We start from the raw sequence: 12,045 nt of genomic DNA on the forward strand, positions 1-12,045 counted from the left end.
TCTGGGAGAAATCTTAAACTTTTGAGTGTAGTTGCCCTTTAATTCATTGAGCATGTTTTCTGTAGTGCAGTAAGCGCACGTGATGCGTTTCGGACGCCAATTGAATGGGTGGAGTAAAAGGCCAGCAACACACCCTATTATTCAGAGTCCCATGACATTACACCATATAAACATTCTACAGAACCTACTGACTATCCCCTACAATCCTTTCACTGCTGGACCCAGAACAGTCCTTGCTCGAAGCCAATATGTATTCCATATACAGTGATTCACATTGGGGGCATTTCATTGACCTTGGAACAATGTTTTAAAGCCCAAATTGAATGCTAATGTTACTTAAATATGCACAGATATGAATCATTGTTAATGTTAAGAGAATTATTTTGTCATGTCATGAATGGTTATTGAGTTAAGTGTTATTTCGAATAATTTCGGTGACTTCGCAGCAATTGCCAAGTAGTCTAAATTTTGCTAGCTAAAAACAATTCCCCTTAGATACAGTTGTGTCTCATAGTCACGTCATGACATTTGTAAATGAAAGAGGAATATAATAATATGAATTGAATGGAGTTCCACATCTCCCCATTTAGAGTGTCTGTCACAGCACAGAAATGCCCTTATCCAGATGGTGTGACAAAGGCATTTCCTAACAGACCTGATAACCTTGTTACTTTATGGTTGGAACCAACATGCAGGACCTCCAGCAGGAAAAGAGGCCAGAACCATTCGTCCGCCAGCTCAGAGACAAGCTACTCTATTCACAGATCTGTGTAACATTCAATGTAATTGCATTGCTGGACTTTTTGAAACTTCATGTAATTTGTATTGTTTTAAAAATTTAAACAAGGAAATGTATGGTTTAAACATGTCTTTAATGTTTATTTGTTTTAGCTGTTAGTGATAATTCCCTAAGTTTTAATAAATTTGTGTTTACATAATTAAGCCTTTAATTATGTGTTATGAATGACCAAAGGTGTCTGACTTAATAGTAAGTACAGCATCATATGATACCATTTATTAATTATGTGTTATGATATAGAGTCTTTATGGATGTGCTATGAATGACCGAAGGTGTCTGACTTCATAGTAAGTACAGCATCATATGATACAAGGCATTTATTATTAAATGAAGTACAGTGTCATGCGATATAGAGTCTTTATGGATGTGCTATGAATGACCGAAGGTGTCTCACTCCAAACTAAGTATTACAGGACACTACACAAAGGTTCTCTCGTCATCCACATGCTACTGTGTGAGGTATTTAAATGGGTTGATGGACCTGCAAAGCTTGCACTTGTGTGCGTGTCAGAACCAAGATGATTTGGAGTCCCACCTGAGACTACTGCACCAGGTATTCCTCTTCTGCTCCCATGCTGGAGACCAGGGCTGGATTACAACCTGTTCCAATGGTGGCAACATTTTGTGGCTGACCTTTCAGCAGAGGAGTGGGTGAACGTGTCAATGACCTGACTGGGACCAGCACCATGCAGTATGGCCCATTGTTGTTGTGTGCATGTTTGTGTACAGAGGAACATGTAACTTGGTTCCAGAAGATAGACACTTTACATTTCTTTAGGTTGTGGCTTTTCATCAAGTGAAGTGTTCCTTGGTGTAACATCATCCACAGGTATTGCACACACAGCACATATAAGCCTGGGATATCAACCATTCAAAGTTGGCCTTAGTGAGAGTGTAACTGAGTAAAGTATTTGTGACCTAACTGAGTAAAGTATTTGTGACCTTACTGAGTAAAGTATTTGTGACCTTACTGAGTAAAGTATTTGTGACCTTACTGAGTAAAGTATTTGTGACCTTACTGAGTAAAGTATTTGTGACCTTACTGAGTAAAGTATTTGTGACCTTACTGAGTAAAGTATTTGTGACCTAACTGAGTAAAGTATTTGTGACCTAACTGAGTAAAGTATTTGTGACCTTACTGAGTAAAGTATTTGTCATTGTCTACTTAACACCGTAAAAAAGTAAACATGATTGCTTATCCCTGCCCATTCTCACAATTTCTATTCTTAAAATGTGCTTTTAAACCCGACCCGAACTAATGAAGGCCAAGTTTGATGAGTTGGTCCACTAGACCTTCTGCGCATTTGGGCAGAAGTGTCTGGGAATGAGATTAGGTGTAATGTGACTAACATGACTAAACTTTAGAGCGTCTGACATCCTTCAGAACAACATGTCACCCTTTATAAAGCACATGTTTATATCATATTCAACACAATGGGTTAAGTCACATTTGACATGGGTAATTATGTCACACATTTACGCCACATTTATGAACCCTTTATAAAGCATGACATAGTTATAGGTGCTTTGTTACACATTTATTTAGTGTTTATGAAGGCATTATGAAGGCTTTATGATGCCTTTATAAGCTGAATGCAAATTAAAGTGGGACCAAAATGTCTAACAATAATAATCGCCTCTCAATTGCAATTACTTTCAACTGCAAACGTTGTTTACGTTGCTGGCTTTCCTTGCCAGTATTATTCTGACTAATCATGACTCTGCTTCACATCACTTCCTGAATATCAACTTCCATGTCTTGTTAAGGGGACAACGTTGACATTCAAGGGATCAGTGTTGATGCCATCATTGTATTTCATCATTCTGTATGGCATTCCTCTGAATTACTTCATGGAAAGAATGATTATCACGAATAACAAATAAATAAATGAATGCGTCATTCTGACAAATCCATTGTGCTGCCCTTCCCTATTTGAGCCGTTGTCAGGGATATTCCACTGAAGAGTTACTCCCAAAATAAAATACCTAGAGCAAGCAAAGTCCAACTGATCTTTGCACAGTTGAGCAACATTCACTATTATAGGAATAAGAGCTGCACTTCCATTCAGTCTCTCTCTCCCCTGAACCCGTGAGGGACATCCCCGCCCCCACCTCCTTTCCTCGTCTCTGACAGGAGCAGCTCAGCGGGAGAAAAAAATGAAGCAAATACAAAATTCAATGGGCTGTGTTCTGTTTTAGAAAAGGCACACAGTGTACTGTACACCCCATAAAACTGAAAAACAGCCTCCAGACACTGCCGCAATCACCCTCCATCAAAACACTTTGTCTCGCATACAAAAATAAGAGCCGGCATCGAGCTGAATACCAAATCAGCCCATTAGAGCACAGGGGCACTTGCTACTTAGCAACCAAAGGGATTTAAAGCGGCAATACCCTGACAAAGTAAGATCCAGATCCTTTCTTCCTACAGGGGTATTATGGGCTAGTTGGGAGCTTCCTTTTGAGGTTTGTTTTGGTGCACCAGAGATGTTTTTACAAAAGGACGGTTAACGGACAAGACAATTTAGAATTTCGTATTGTATCGTATAAATAAAATGCCATGTCGGCGATGTAATTCGATGGGCGCTACTTGTGAGGTTGAAAGCATCGTAAATCATTGAGAATATGTTGACAATAACAGTCGAAACACACAGATTTAAAAATGTACCACATAATATAGCAGGTTACTAAAACAGGATCCAATTTAGATAGTGAGCTAATTTTGACACAACATTCAGTCGTAATCAGTGATTTACTACAATGATACAAACACTGTAGCGCCTCAACTACTGGTGGAATAGTCAAGAACCTTAAGAGAATTAATACTGGGCCATCCACAGTGCTGTCATGGCTTAATGATAGATGACTCGCCAAAAGTGTCACCTCTTATGTCTAGTACAGCCTGGGCCAGGGGTACTCAACTGTTACCCTACGAGATCCGGAGCCTGCTGGTTTTCTGTTCTACCTGATAATTAATTGCACACACCTGGTGTCCCAGGGCTAAATAGGTGCCTGATTAGAGGGGAACAATGAAAAAATGCAGTGGAACTGGCTTCGAGGTCCAGAGTGGAGTTTGAGGGGCCCAGGCCATCCTTCTCACATACTGTACAGCCTTGATAGACCATCACTTTTTTCAGAGGCTTATAGAGTGCAGCCAGGTAAGTACATTGAGTTCCGGCTAAAAGGGCACAGTTTACTGAGGGAACACTATTCCCAGTCAAGTCCCATTCCAGATGGATGGATGTCTTAACTGGTTCCATCCAGTTGCCAGACAATTACTGAGGCCATTACGACCAGGGACACAATAATCTCTCCTGGACCTGTATAATGTAATGCATATAATGCAGATTTATGCCCCACATAATTCAAGTGTTGTTTTAAATAGGGGTTTAATGTACATCAACAGGTCAGGGAAAGTATTATGGGTTTAAACCCCCAGAAAGGAGTTAGGGCACGTGGCCAAACAGAAGCTCAGCCCATTTATCCACGCTGTCTGTCATCCTGTGCTAATGTACTAGAGGGAGGGATGGAGGGAAGGAGTGGCAGTGGTGGACTATGGTGTCAGCTGTTGTGAAAAATATACATGTAAATCACTGTTCATTTTTTTCCATAGTCATTCTTTTCTTTTGAATTTTTGAACAGAGATTTCCCTCCACAACATCCCCTTATTCCCTCCTCCTCTTCCCCCTTCCCTGTCTCAAGTCGCAGCGCCCTTCTCTATTTTGGAATATGTGGCTTGGAAGGCAGTCAAGTTTCATTAATTTATGGTTTGGGTACAGTATGTTCCTGGACACACATCTGCGAGCGATCATAAATGCACTGGAATGCTGGCAGAACATCCAGACCTGCCGGCACAACCATGATGTCATCAGTGAGGGAAGAGCTGGAGCGGGGCCAAGAGAGCTCCGCCAAACCTCTCCACTCCTCACTCTCTGCTCCGACAGCAGAGAGATGGATAGGAGAGAGACAGAGAGAGAGTGAAAGAGAGGGAGGAGAGAGAGTGGTGGCAGAGGGAGAATGAAAGAGAGAGAGTGGGAGGCAGAGGGAAGGAGAGAGAAAGTGAATGAGGGATGAGAGCGAGTGAGTGAAAGAGAGGGAGGAGAGAGAGCAGTAGCAAAGGGAGAATAAAACAGAGAGAGTGGGAGGCAGAGGGAAAGAGAGAGAGACAGAGAGACAGAGGGAGACAGTGAGAGAGACAGCAAGGGGGGGGGACACCTTCCCTGGGCTTTTCTCATCCTCCCCCCTCTGTCTTTTTCCCTCTCCTCCTATCCACAGCACTCGCATTTTCAAATGCCTCACATTTTTCAATGTCTTAATGCTTTAGCCATTTATATGGCGCACACAGAGAAGTGGGAGCAGGTGTTAGTCAGGTGCACTGAGAGTTAACTATGTCAGGGTTGATTTGAGGTGGGGGGGCAGGAAGGAGGGGGGGGATCTTGGCCCTTGGCTTCTCTGTGCTGTAATGGCAACCCAATGATATTGACATTTACAGTCAGCTTGGTGACATGGACCAGGTCTAAGACAACCATAGGGAAGGGAGCATTAACGTTTAACACTGTCCCCCAAGTAAGGGTTAGAGCAGGAAGACCAACAGGAGAGTCGATGCAATGCTAGCAATGGGAGTTGAAGAATCCCCAGGGTGGTGGGACAAACAGTGAGCCATCGCAGAAATATCTGGCAACCCCAAAACAGGTGGCATGCCTCCCTTTTCCTGGTAGTCCACCGGCATTAATGATCATAGCAGGGTTTCATCGATTGGATGTAGTGTGTGTGTTTGTTTGTTTGTTTGTTTGTGTGTGAGTGCATGCATGCGTATTTGTTGAATGACTATGTTCGGTGTGTGTGTGTGAGTGCCACTAGACTACCAAAACATCTGGTTAATCTGCTAACTCTCAGATGATTATATACTGTAAACAGAGGATTAGCGCTTACTTTGATGGTACATATCATATTTGTTCCACTGACAGAGCCTGAACAGCCATGGTTGGGAGGAGAAAATTAGTCATCATAAAAATAACCAATGTGCTTTCAAAATGCAACTATGGCTCTTTTCACATTGACGAGAGTTAAGGAGATTCAAGAGATTCTCAAGAGACATTACTGTAATGTAAATTTACTTCCTCAAGAGTTATCTCCCTCCGAGCAGGGCAGTGTAAACATAAGTCTCTGACCCCAACACCCCTACAGTAAAAATCCTAATTGCAGAGCAATGTTTTTGTTACTTTACATTACTTACTTTACATTGTGAAATTGTCGCCGTAGTTTTAAAAAGAAAAAAACGGTGCTTCGGGTGGCTGCGCTGAGCCGCGTAAAACAGCTGATGTCAACTCGCACGTTTTCAGATGCAATTTGTTTTACCACGTGATGATTTCCATGATATCTATAGAAAGGAAGCCTGGTTTGCTCTAATGTTTAAAGGTTGGCGTGGTAATCATTCACTTCTGATAGGCTAACATGAAGACATGTTCTTAGTTTTAGCTAGAGGGCTTTCATCTTGAAGCTAAAATGTAATGAGTGTAGGGATGAGAAAATAAACCCATTAATTGTCTTCACATGCTTGTGAACTGTTGCATTATTCAAGTTTGTAATATGTTTAAGATGAAAAGCTGCTTGCTGAATAGTTGTAAGTATATGCTTTAAATACATTTATGTATACATTATGTCAAATCTCATCGCAGTGCCTCTCCTAGAACTCTTCAATCTGAATAAGCTCTATGAATCATCTAAGTATTTGTGGGCCAAGACTATTCCACAACACTCAACCAACAGGGATACCATGGCATTTCACATCACACCCCTGAATGGGCCGGAGCTTCTCCCATCCCAAAACTCTGAGTCACTGTTCGTCCAGGCAGACCTACAAACCCCTCCCCGGCTCCTAGGCCGCGGTGACATTAACCTGGGGAAAAACACCGCCACACGCCATTCCTTAATCGGGCCCCAAGCCCACCCGTGGCCCCCTAATCAGCTTACTGCGTCGGTGCCACCAGACTCCCTCATTCAACAGGTACGCTCCTCTCTCCGACGGATCAAAACACCACGGCAATATATATATATATATATATATCTCCACTCATCACAAATGAAAAAAAAACCTGGCACAAGACTCACTGTACATACTGTACCCTCTGCTGTGGCAGGCAGCCCAGACTGGCGAGCCGCCAAGTCTCCGATAAAACAAGCACACGCAGTGAATGAGAGCAGGCGAGAGAGACAGGCTGCACTGGCGGAGTTGAACAGGGAGGGGCAGTGACGGCTGAAATTGTACACATCACACACAGTGCACTGTGCATACCAACAAGCACTCCTCCTCCTTCCCGCCATCTCTCTTTCTCTCTCTGAATGTCTGAGGCTAGGTGAAGGGTGGTGGCGGTGGTGGGTGGAGGGGGAGAGGAAGGGGGGCGAGCACAAGGGCCTGTAATGTGTCATTTTGTAGCGAGAGACGATAAAAATCGAGGCAGGCAGTGAGGCCAGGATGGGGGAAAAAAGACTTGAAAGTCTGAGGTAAAAAAAAAATCAAAGGGCTTCGGCTCATCACTCGTCTCCCCCTAACCATTGCTGTCTTGATAGAAGCACTTGTCTGCTTTACGCCAGACCAAAGCTCCAATGTGTCAACACTGACGTGTACACAGCACAGGTTGGTATTGTGCGTCAAGCAAGTCAGGACCGCAAACGTTTCGGAGGTGGAGCTAAAAATACAATGCCCACATCCTTTACTCACTCTTCATTTGTGAGGGGACTCATTTCTTGTGGTTCTTCCTAGAGTTTCAAATGTTAGTAAAAAGGCAGGCAGACAATTGTCCTTTTGTCTTTGTGATGCTGCCAGCCATGTTTGCTATTTACCTTTTTAGCTTGACACTCATGGACAATGTCGATGAATTACAGAGTATTTCTGGAGGTTGACCAAGAATTTGAGCCAACATCCATGTCAGGCCAGAGTATTCACCCACTCCCTCACCTGTTGAAAGCAGTCAACTTTATAGTTTAGTAACCGCTGACTGGAATGTGCTAGTCATGATTCACAACTCTGATGATTGAACCAATAATCTGCTGAATGACTTGGTTAATTATGTTGCAGACCAGATCTGGACTCAATCAGTTTGGGGAAACTAAGGCCAATCAGGTCGGCTTTTACTCTGCAGCCTGCTGCTAAAGACAGGTTTCCACTGGTGCTGGTGGAGCTACGCGAGATGTAGTAGAATCCTCTTTTGAAGTCTTCTCCAGTCTTTCTTTGAGGCAAGGAGACACGTCTGAGCCCGGGATTACCCGGACTCACTTTAAAACTTCCACCACACAATAATTCTTCCCCCAAGGATTGTTTAATTACATGCACCATCTTACTGTCGCAGCAGGAGTTGTCGGAGGCTGCAGCACGAGGCAAACTCTGCTGATTTTCCAAGAGAAGAAGAAACTCTTTAAGGTCATGGCATTTTGGCTCTAGGATCTGAGAAACTGGGGAGGCTGGGAGAATGTGTTGAGGTCTCCGACCTGCACTGTATTTATTCCACTGTTGAATTCAGAACTGTCACGGCCAGCTCTAATACAGACATGCTTTTTTATTATGGATGTCAAACAAGAAATGTGTTTGTGTTCTCTGAGTAGCAAGTGTGTTGTCGTGGGGATTTGGAAGGGGATTCTAAAATGAACATAATATATTTCCTTAAAGCAGGCTTTTTACATGCTGAGTCGTGCACGAGCCAATTCACCGGCACAGCGTGAGGATTCATTCATCTCCGCACCGCAACATGGCGGGAGAGATGCCTCTGCGACAAATCAAAACGTGTGTTACTACATCACGGGAACCCAGACTCCGGCATTAATTGAGATATTCATTTTTTTTTTCAAAAGTCCTTCATACATGACTGTGGGAGACCAAACAACAGTGACATGACATATCGCATTTCCAAAGAATGGGGGAGAAACAAAAAAAACACTTGACTGACTGATTGACTGTTGTGTTTCCAGTGTGAAAGGAGAATCAAGCGGTTGTACAGCATGCAGAAACATAGTAGTGGTATATGTAGTCTGGGTGGGCCGAGGTTAGATCAGGCCAACGCGTGGCGGGGTAACGAGAGACCCACACATGGTTGGGGTTGACCAACAGGCAACCCAGAGTCCCATGGCCTTTACAGACAGTCTAAAATCCATCTGCACTTAAGGCCTTAGGAGACGAGTTCAGTTCCCTATTAAAAAAATAAGTCCAATAAAAAAATCCCTTCTGTGCTAAGTAGGTCCCTGAATCCACAGGCTGGCCGGGGACAGAGTGTCAGCCTGGCTGGATCAATAGCCGCTGTGTGTTGAATTACATGGATTTTATACGGCTAATGTCATGGCCCAGGCCATAACCAATGGGACCAATATCTCCACTGAACGTTGATTTAAAACCACTGCAGCCCGATGTAAATCCTCAAATAGATCCAATGTTAAAGGTCTTTATCAGTTCATTAAATCATATGCATGAGTACTAGATATCCCATTTCAGTATCAAGCCTGTACATTATACAGCCAATATTAAATTCCATTATGTAATGTTCTAATATAGTGTAGAATGTGCTGATTCTTACCTGAGTGAGACAGCAAGTGCATCCTAAGGCGTAGGCTGTCCAGAAAGCGTTTCCCACAAAGCTCACATCCATAGGTCTTCATTCCGCTGTGCAGCTTCCTGTAAAGATGAGAAAGAAACATATCAGGACATTGTCGCGGATTTCACAATCAATGTCAAATCAGACAGAGATATACATTTATGAATGAAACCTGTGAATTGCCATTCAGCTGCCTACATCACTGTATACTGTGCTGCTCACAACGATATCCTTGTATTGTCAAACACTTTGCTTCTCAGATTGTCTTAAAAGACTATGTCACCGACCATTAATTAGCACATCAAAACATAACAATAAACATAAATAAAAATAGCAAGAAAGCGTCGGAACTTTCCTTTATTCTAGCTATAAATCACTAAATGCTATTCCACCTGCGGTGTTACCGTGGCGAGCGTGCATACCCATCACAGAACTCAAGAGTAGTGGATGGATTAGGTCCTATAAAGTGGACGATGATGATTTATACAGAGACGTAAAAGGCAAGCAGGTTAATGTTACGACCCTTTATGATGCTGTGCCGGTTGAGTCCCGTTGTCAATTCCTATTACATAAGAACTTTGTTATGGGAATGTCTCCTTTAATGCTCAGTCAAAATGGCTGCCGCCTGAAAAAAAACAGAACCAAAACACCCGGGGGCAGAACCAAAACACTTGGGGGCAGAACCAAAACACCCGGGGACAGAACCAAAACACCCGGGGGCAGAACCAAAACACTTGGGGGCTGAACCAAAACACTTGGGGGCAGAACCAAAACACCCGGGGGCAGAACCAAAACACCCGGGGGCAGAACCAAAACACCCGGAGGCAGAACCAAAACACCCGGGGGCAGAACCAAAACACCAAAACACTTGGGGGCTGAACCAAAACACCCGGGGCAGAACCAAAACACCCGGGGGCAGAACCAAAACACCCGGGGGCAGAACCAAAACACCCGGGGGCAGAACCAAAACACCCGGAGGCAGAACCAAAACACTTGGGGGCTGAACCAAAACACCCGGGGGCAGAACCAAAACACCCGGGGGCAGAACCAAAACACCCGCGGGCAGAACCAAAACACCCGCGGGCAGAACCAAAACACCCGGGGGCAGAACCAAAACACCCGGGGGCAGAACCAAAACACCCGCGGGCAGAACCAAAACAGGCTTTTGTTCAAACATATTTAAATATGTCCTGAAGCAATTAAAGGGCACACAGAATGACAAACAAAGTGTAATTTTTACAGATAGCTTCAATTAACTTGAGAAAGACGCTTGCAACCACCCACCTGTGCACGCACGCACGCACCCACCCACCCACTTAGCTTTAGGACACATTTTATCCTTCAAGGAAGAGATAAGTAGGTCAAGAATGCCTTGACAGTCCACACACACAGAACGACTTCAAACCACTGTTCACTACCCCCCCCCCCATCAAATGTCAAAGAATTCACCCCTAGCAGGTAAGCCCTTTATTGTTTTATTGATGTTCTTGCTTAAGTGGGCCTCGCCGGAGCTCAAAGACCACTGGCAATTTGTTAAACATGTCTTTTTATTAGCATACTTACAGCATTCTGTAACTGTTACCAGAAAAGTAATTAGCTCATTGTTTGCACCTCTGCGCCAAATGCTGTAGGTCTTAGAATGGGAAACAAAGACATATGCTACAGTTCTCACAATTCCATTTGTGCACAAATAAAACTAATGTTACTAAACTGAGTTGAAAGCTGAGAGAAAATGTTATATAAAAAGGATGCGAGTGAAAACAATGCACTAAATTTGTGTTTTATAGTTATGTTCAGGTGAGAAGCAATTTTTTGTCTAATACATTGTATGTCTGAATGAGGTGATAATCAGAGCATTTCAAGCTGGAGTGTCTTGGTATCACATCAGATGAGGGAAACAATAGTCTTAGTGTGTCAGTTCTTGGGGAAACAATACACTTGATAGGGAGATCTACTAAACTTCATAAACTTGACACTGCGATGCATCTTCACGTCTCACAAAAGGGCTGAGGATGTTGGGTATCAAAATGACGATTGATTGATGTCATTCGCCAAATCAAAATTGATTTACAACTCCTTTGTGCTGCGACTGAAATCAGGCTGTCTGTGACAATGGTGGCAAGAGTTATGAAGCGAAGATGTCTGGTGTAAATTCAATAAAGATTAATGGAAAACAGTTTTGAGGACTGAGGGTAAGGAGACGGAGCGAAAATTAACAAAGGAAGAGGGGCGCGAGAGAAAAAAAATCCTAATGGCTGTCTTAACAGAGTAGGATTCGGGGAGAGACCTCGACAAACAAAAGAATGAATGAGGCAGCAAGCCCTTAGGCAAGCTGTAAGTAATTAAATAGGTCTGTAAACGCCTCCAAAAATAAAAAGGGGCCACTTCAAAAGACGAGGACGGGTGAGCGGCTGAGGCAGGAGAGAGGAGCTGGGAAAAGACCAGGGGTCTGCGCACCTTGGGGACCCTGACTGATGCACACAGGCACAACGTCTTACTGTAGGGGACACACTCTGGGAGGCTTTTCAAAGGCCTTTTGTTGTAGCCCCTCAATCTGGCCATTGTCCCCCGGTACAGCACGCTGATGAAGAAATAGATGGACTTATTAAGGGGACTGCAAGGGGCTGGAGAGAGGGGAGCATGTGTACTGACTACCTTAAATGC

General features: G+C 43.6%; 1 protein-coding gene across 3 annotated transcripts in view; it reads right to left on the reverse strand.

Annotated features, from left to right (window-relative positions):
• LOC135550799 (zinc finger and BTB domain-containing protein 16-A) overlaps window positions 1–12,045 on the reverse strand; it is a 174,379-nt gene that overhangs the window by 75,140 nt on the left and 87,194 nt on the right. For all 3 annotated transcript variants that reach the window (XM_064981915.1, XM_064981914.1, XM_064981916.1), the window contains exon 3: window positions 9,364–9,461. In XM_064981915.1, the coding sequence (XP_064837987.1) occupies window positions 9,364–9,461 (98 nt within the window). The remainder of the gene's footprint in view (window positions 1–9,363; window positions 9,462–12,045) is intronic.

This window comes from Oncorhynchus masou, chromosome 12 (genome assembly GCF_036934945.1).
Source record: "Oncorhynchus masou masou isolate Uvic2021 chromosome 12, UVic_Omas_1.1, whole genome shotgun sequence".
In the NCBI taxonomy this organism is placed as follows: Eukaryota; Metazoa; Chordata; class Actinopteri; order Salmoniformes; family Salmonidae; genus Oncorhynchus; species Oncorhynchus masou.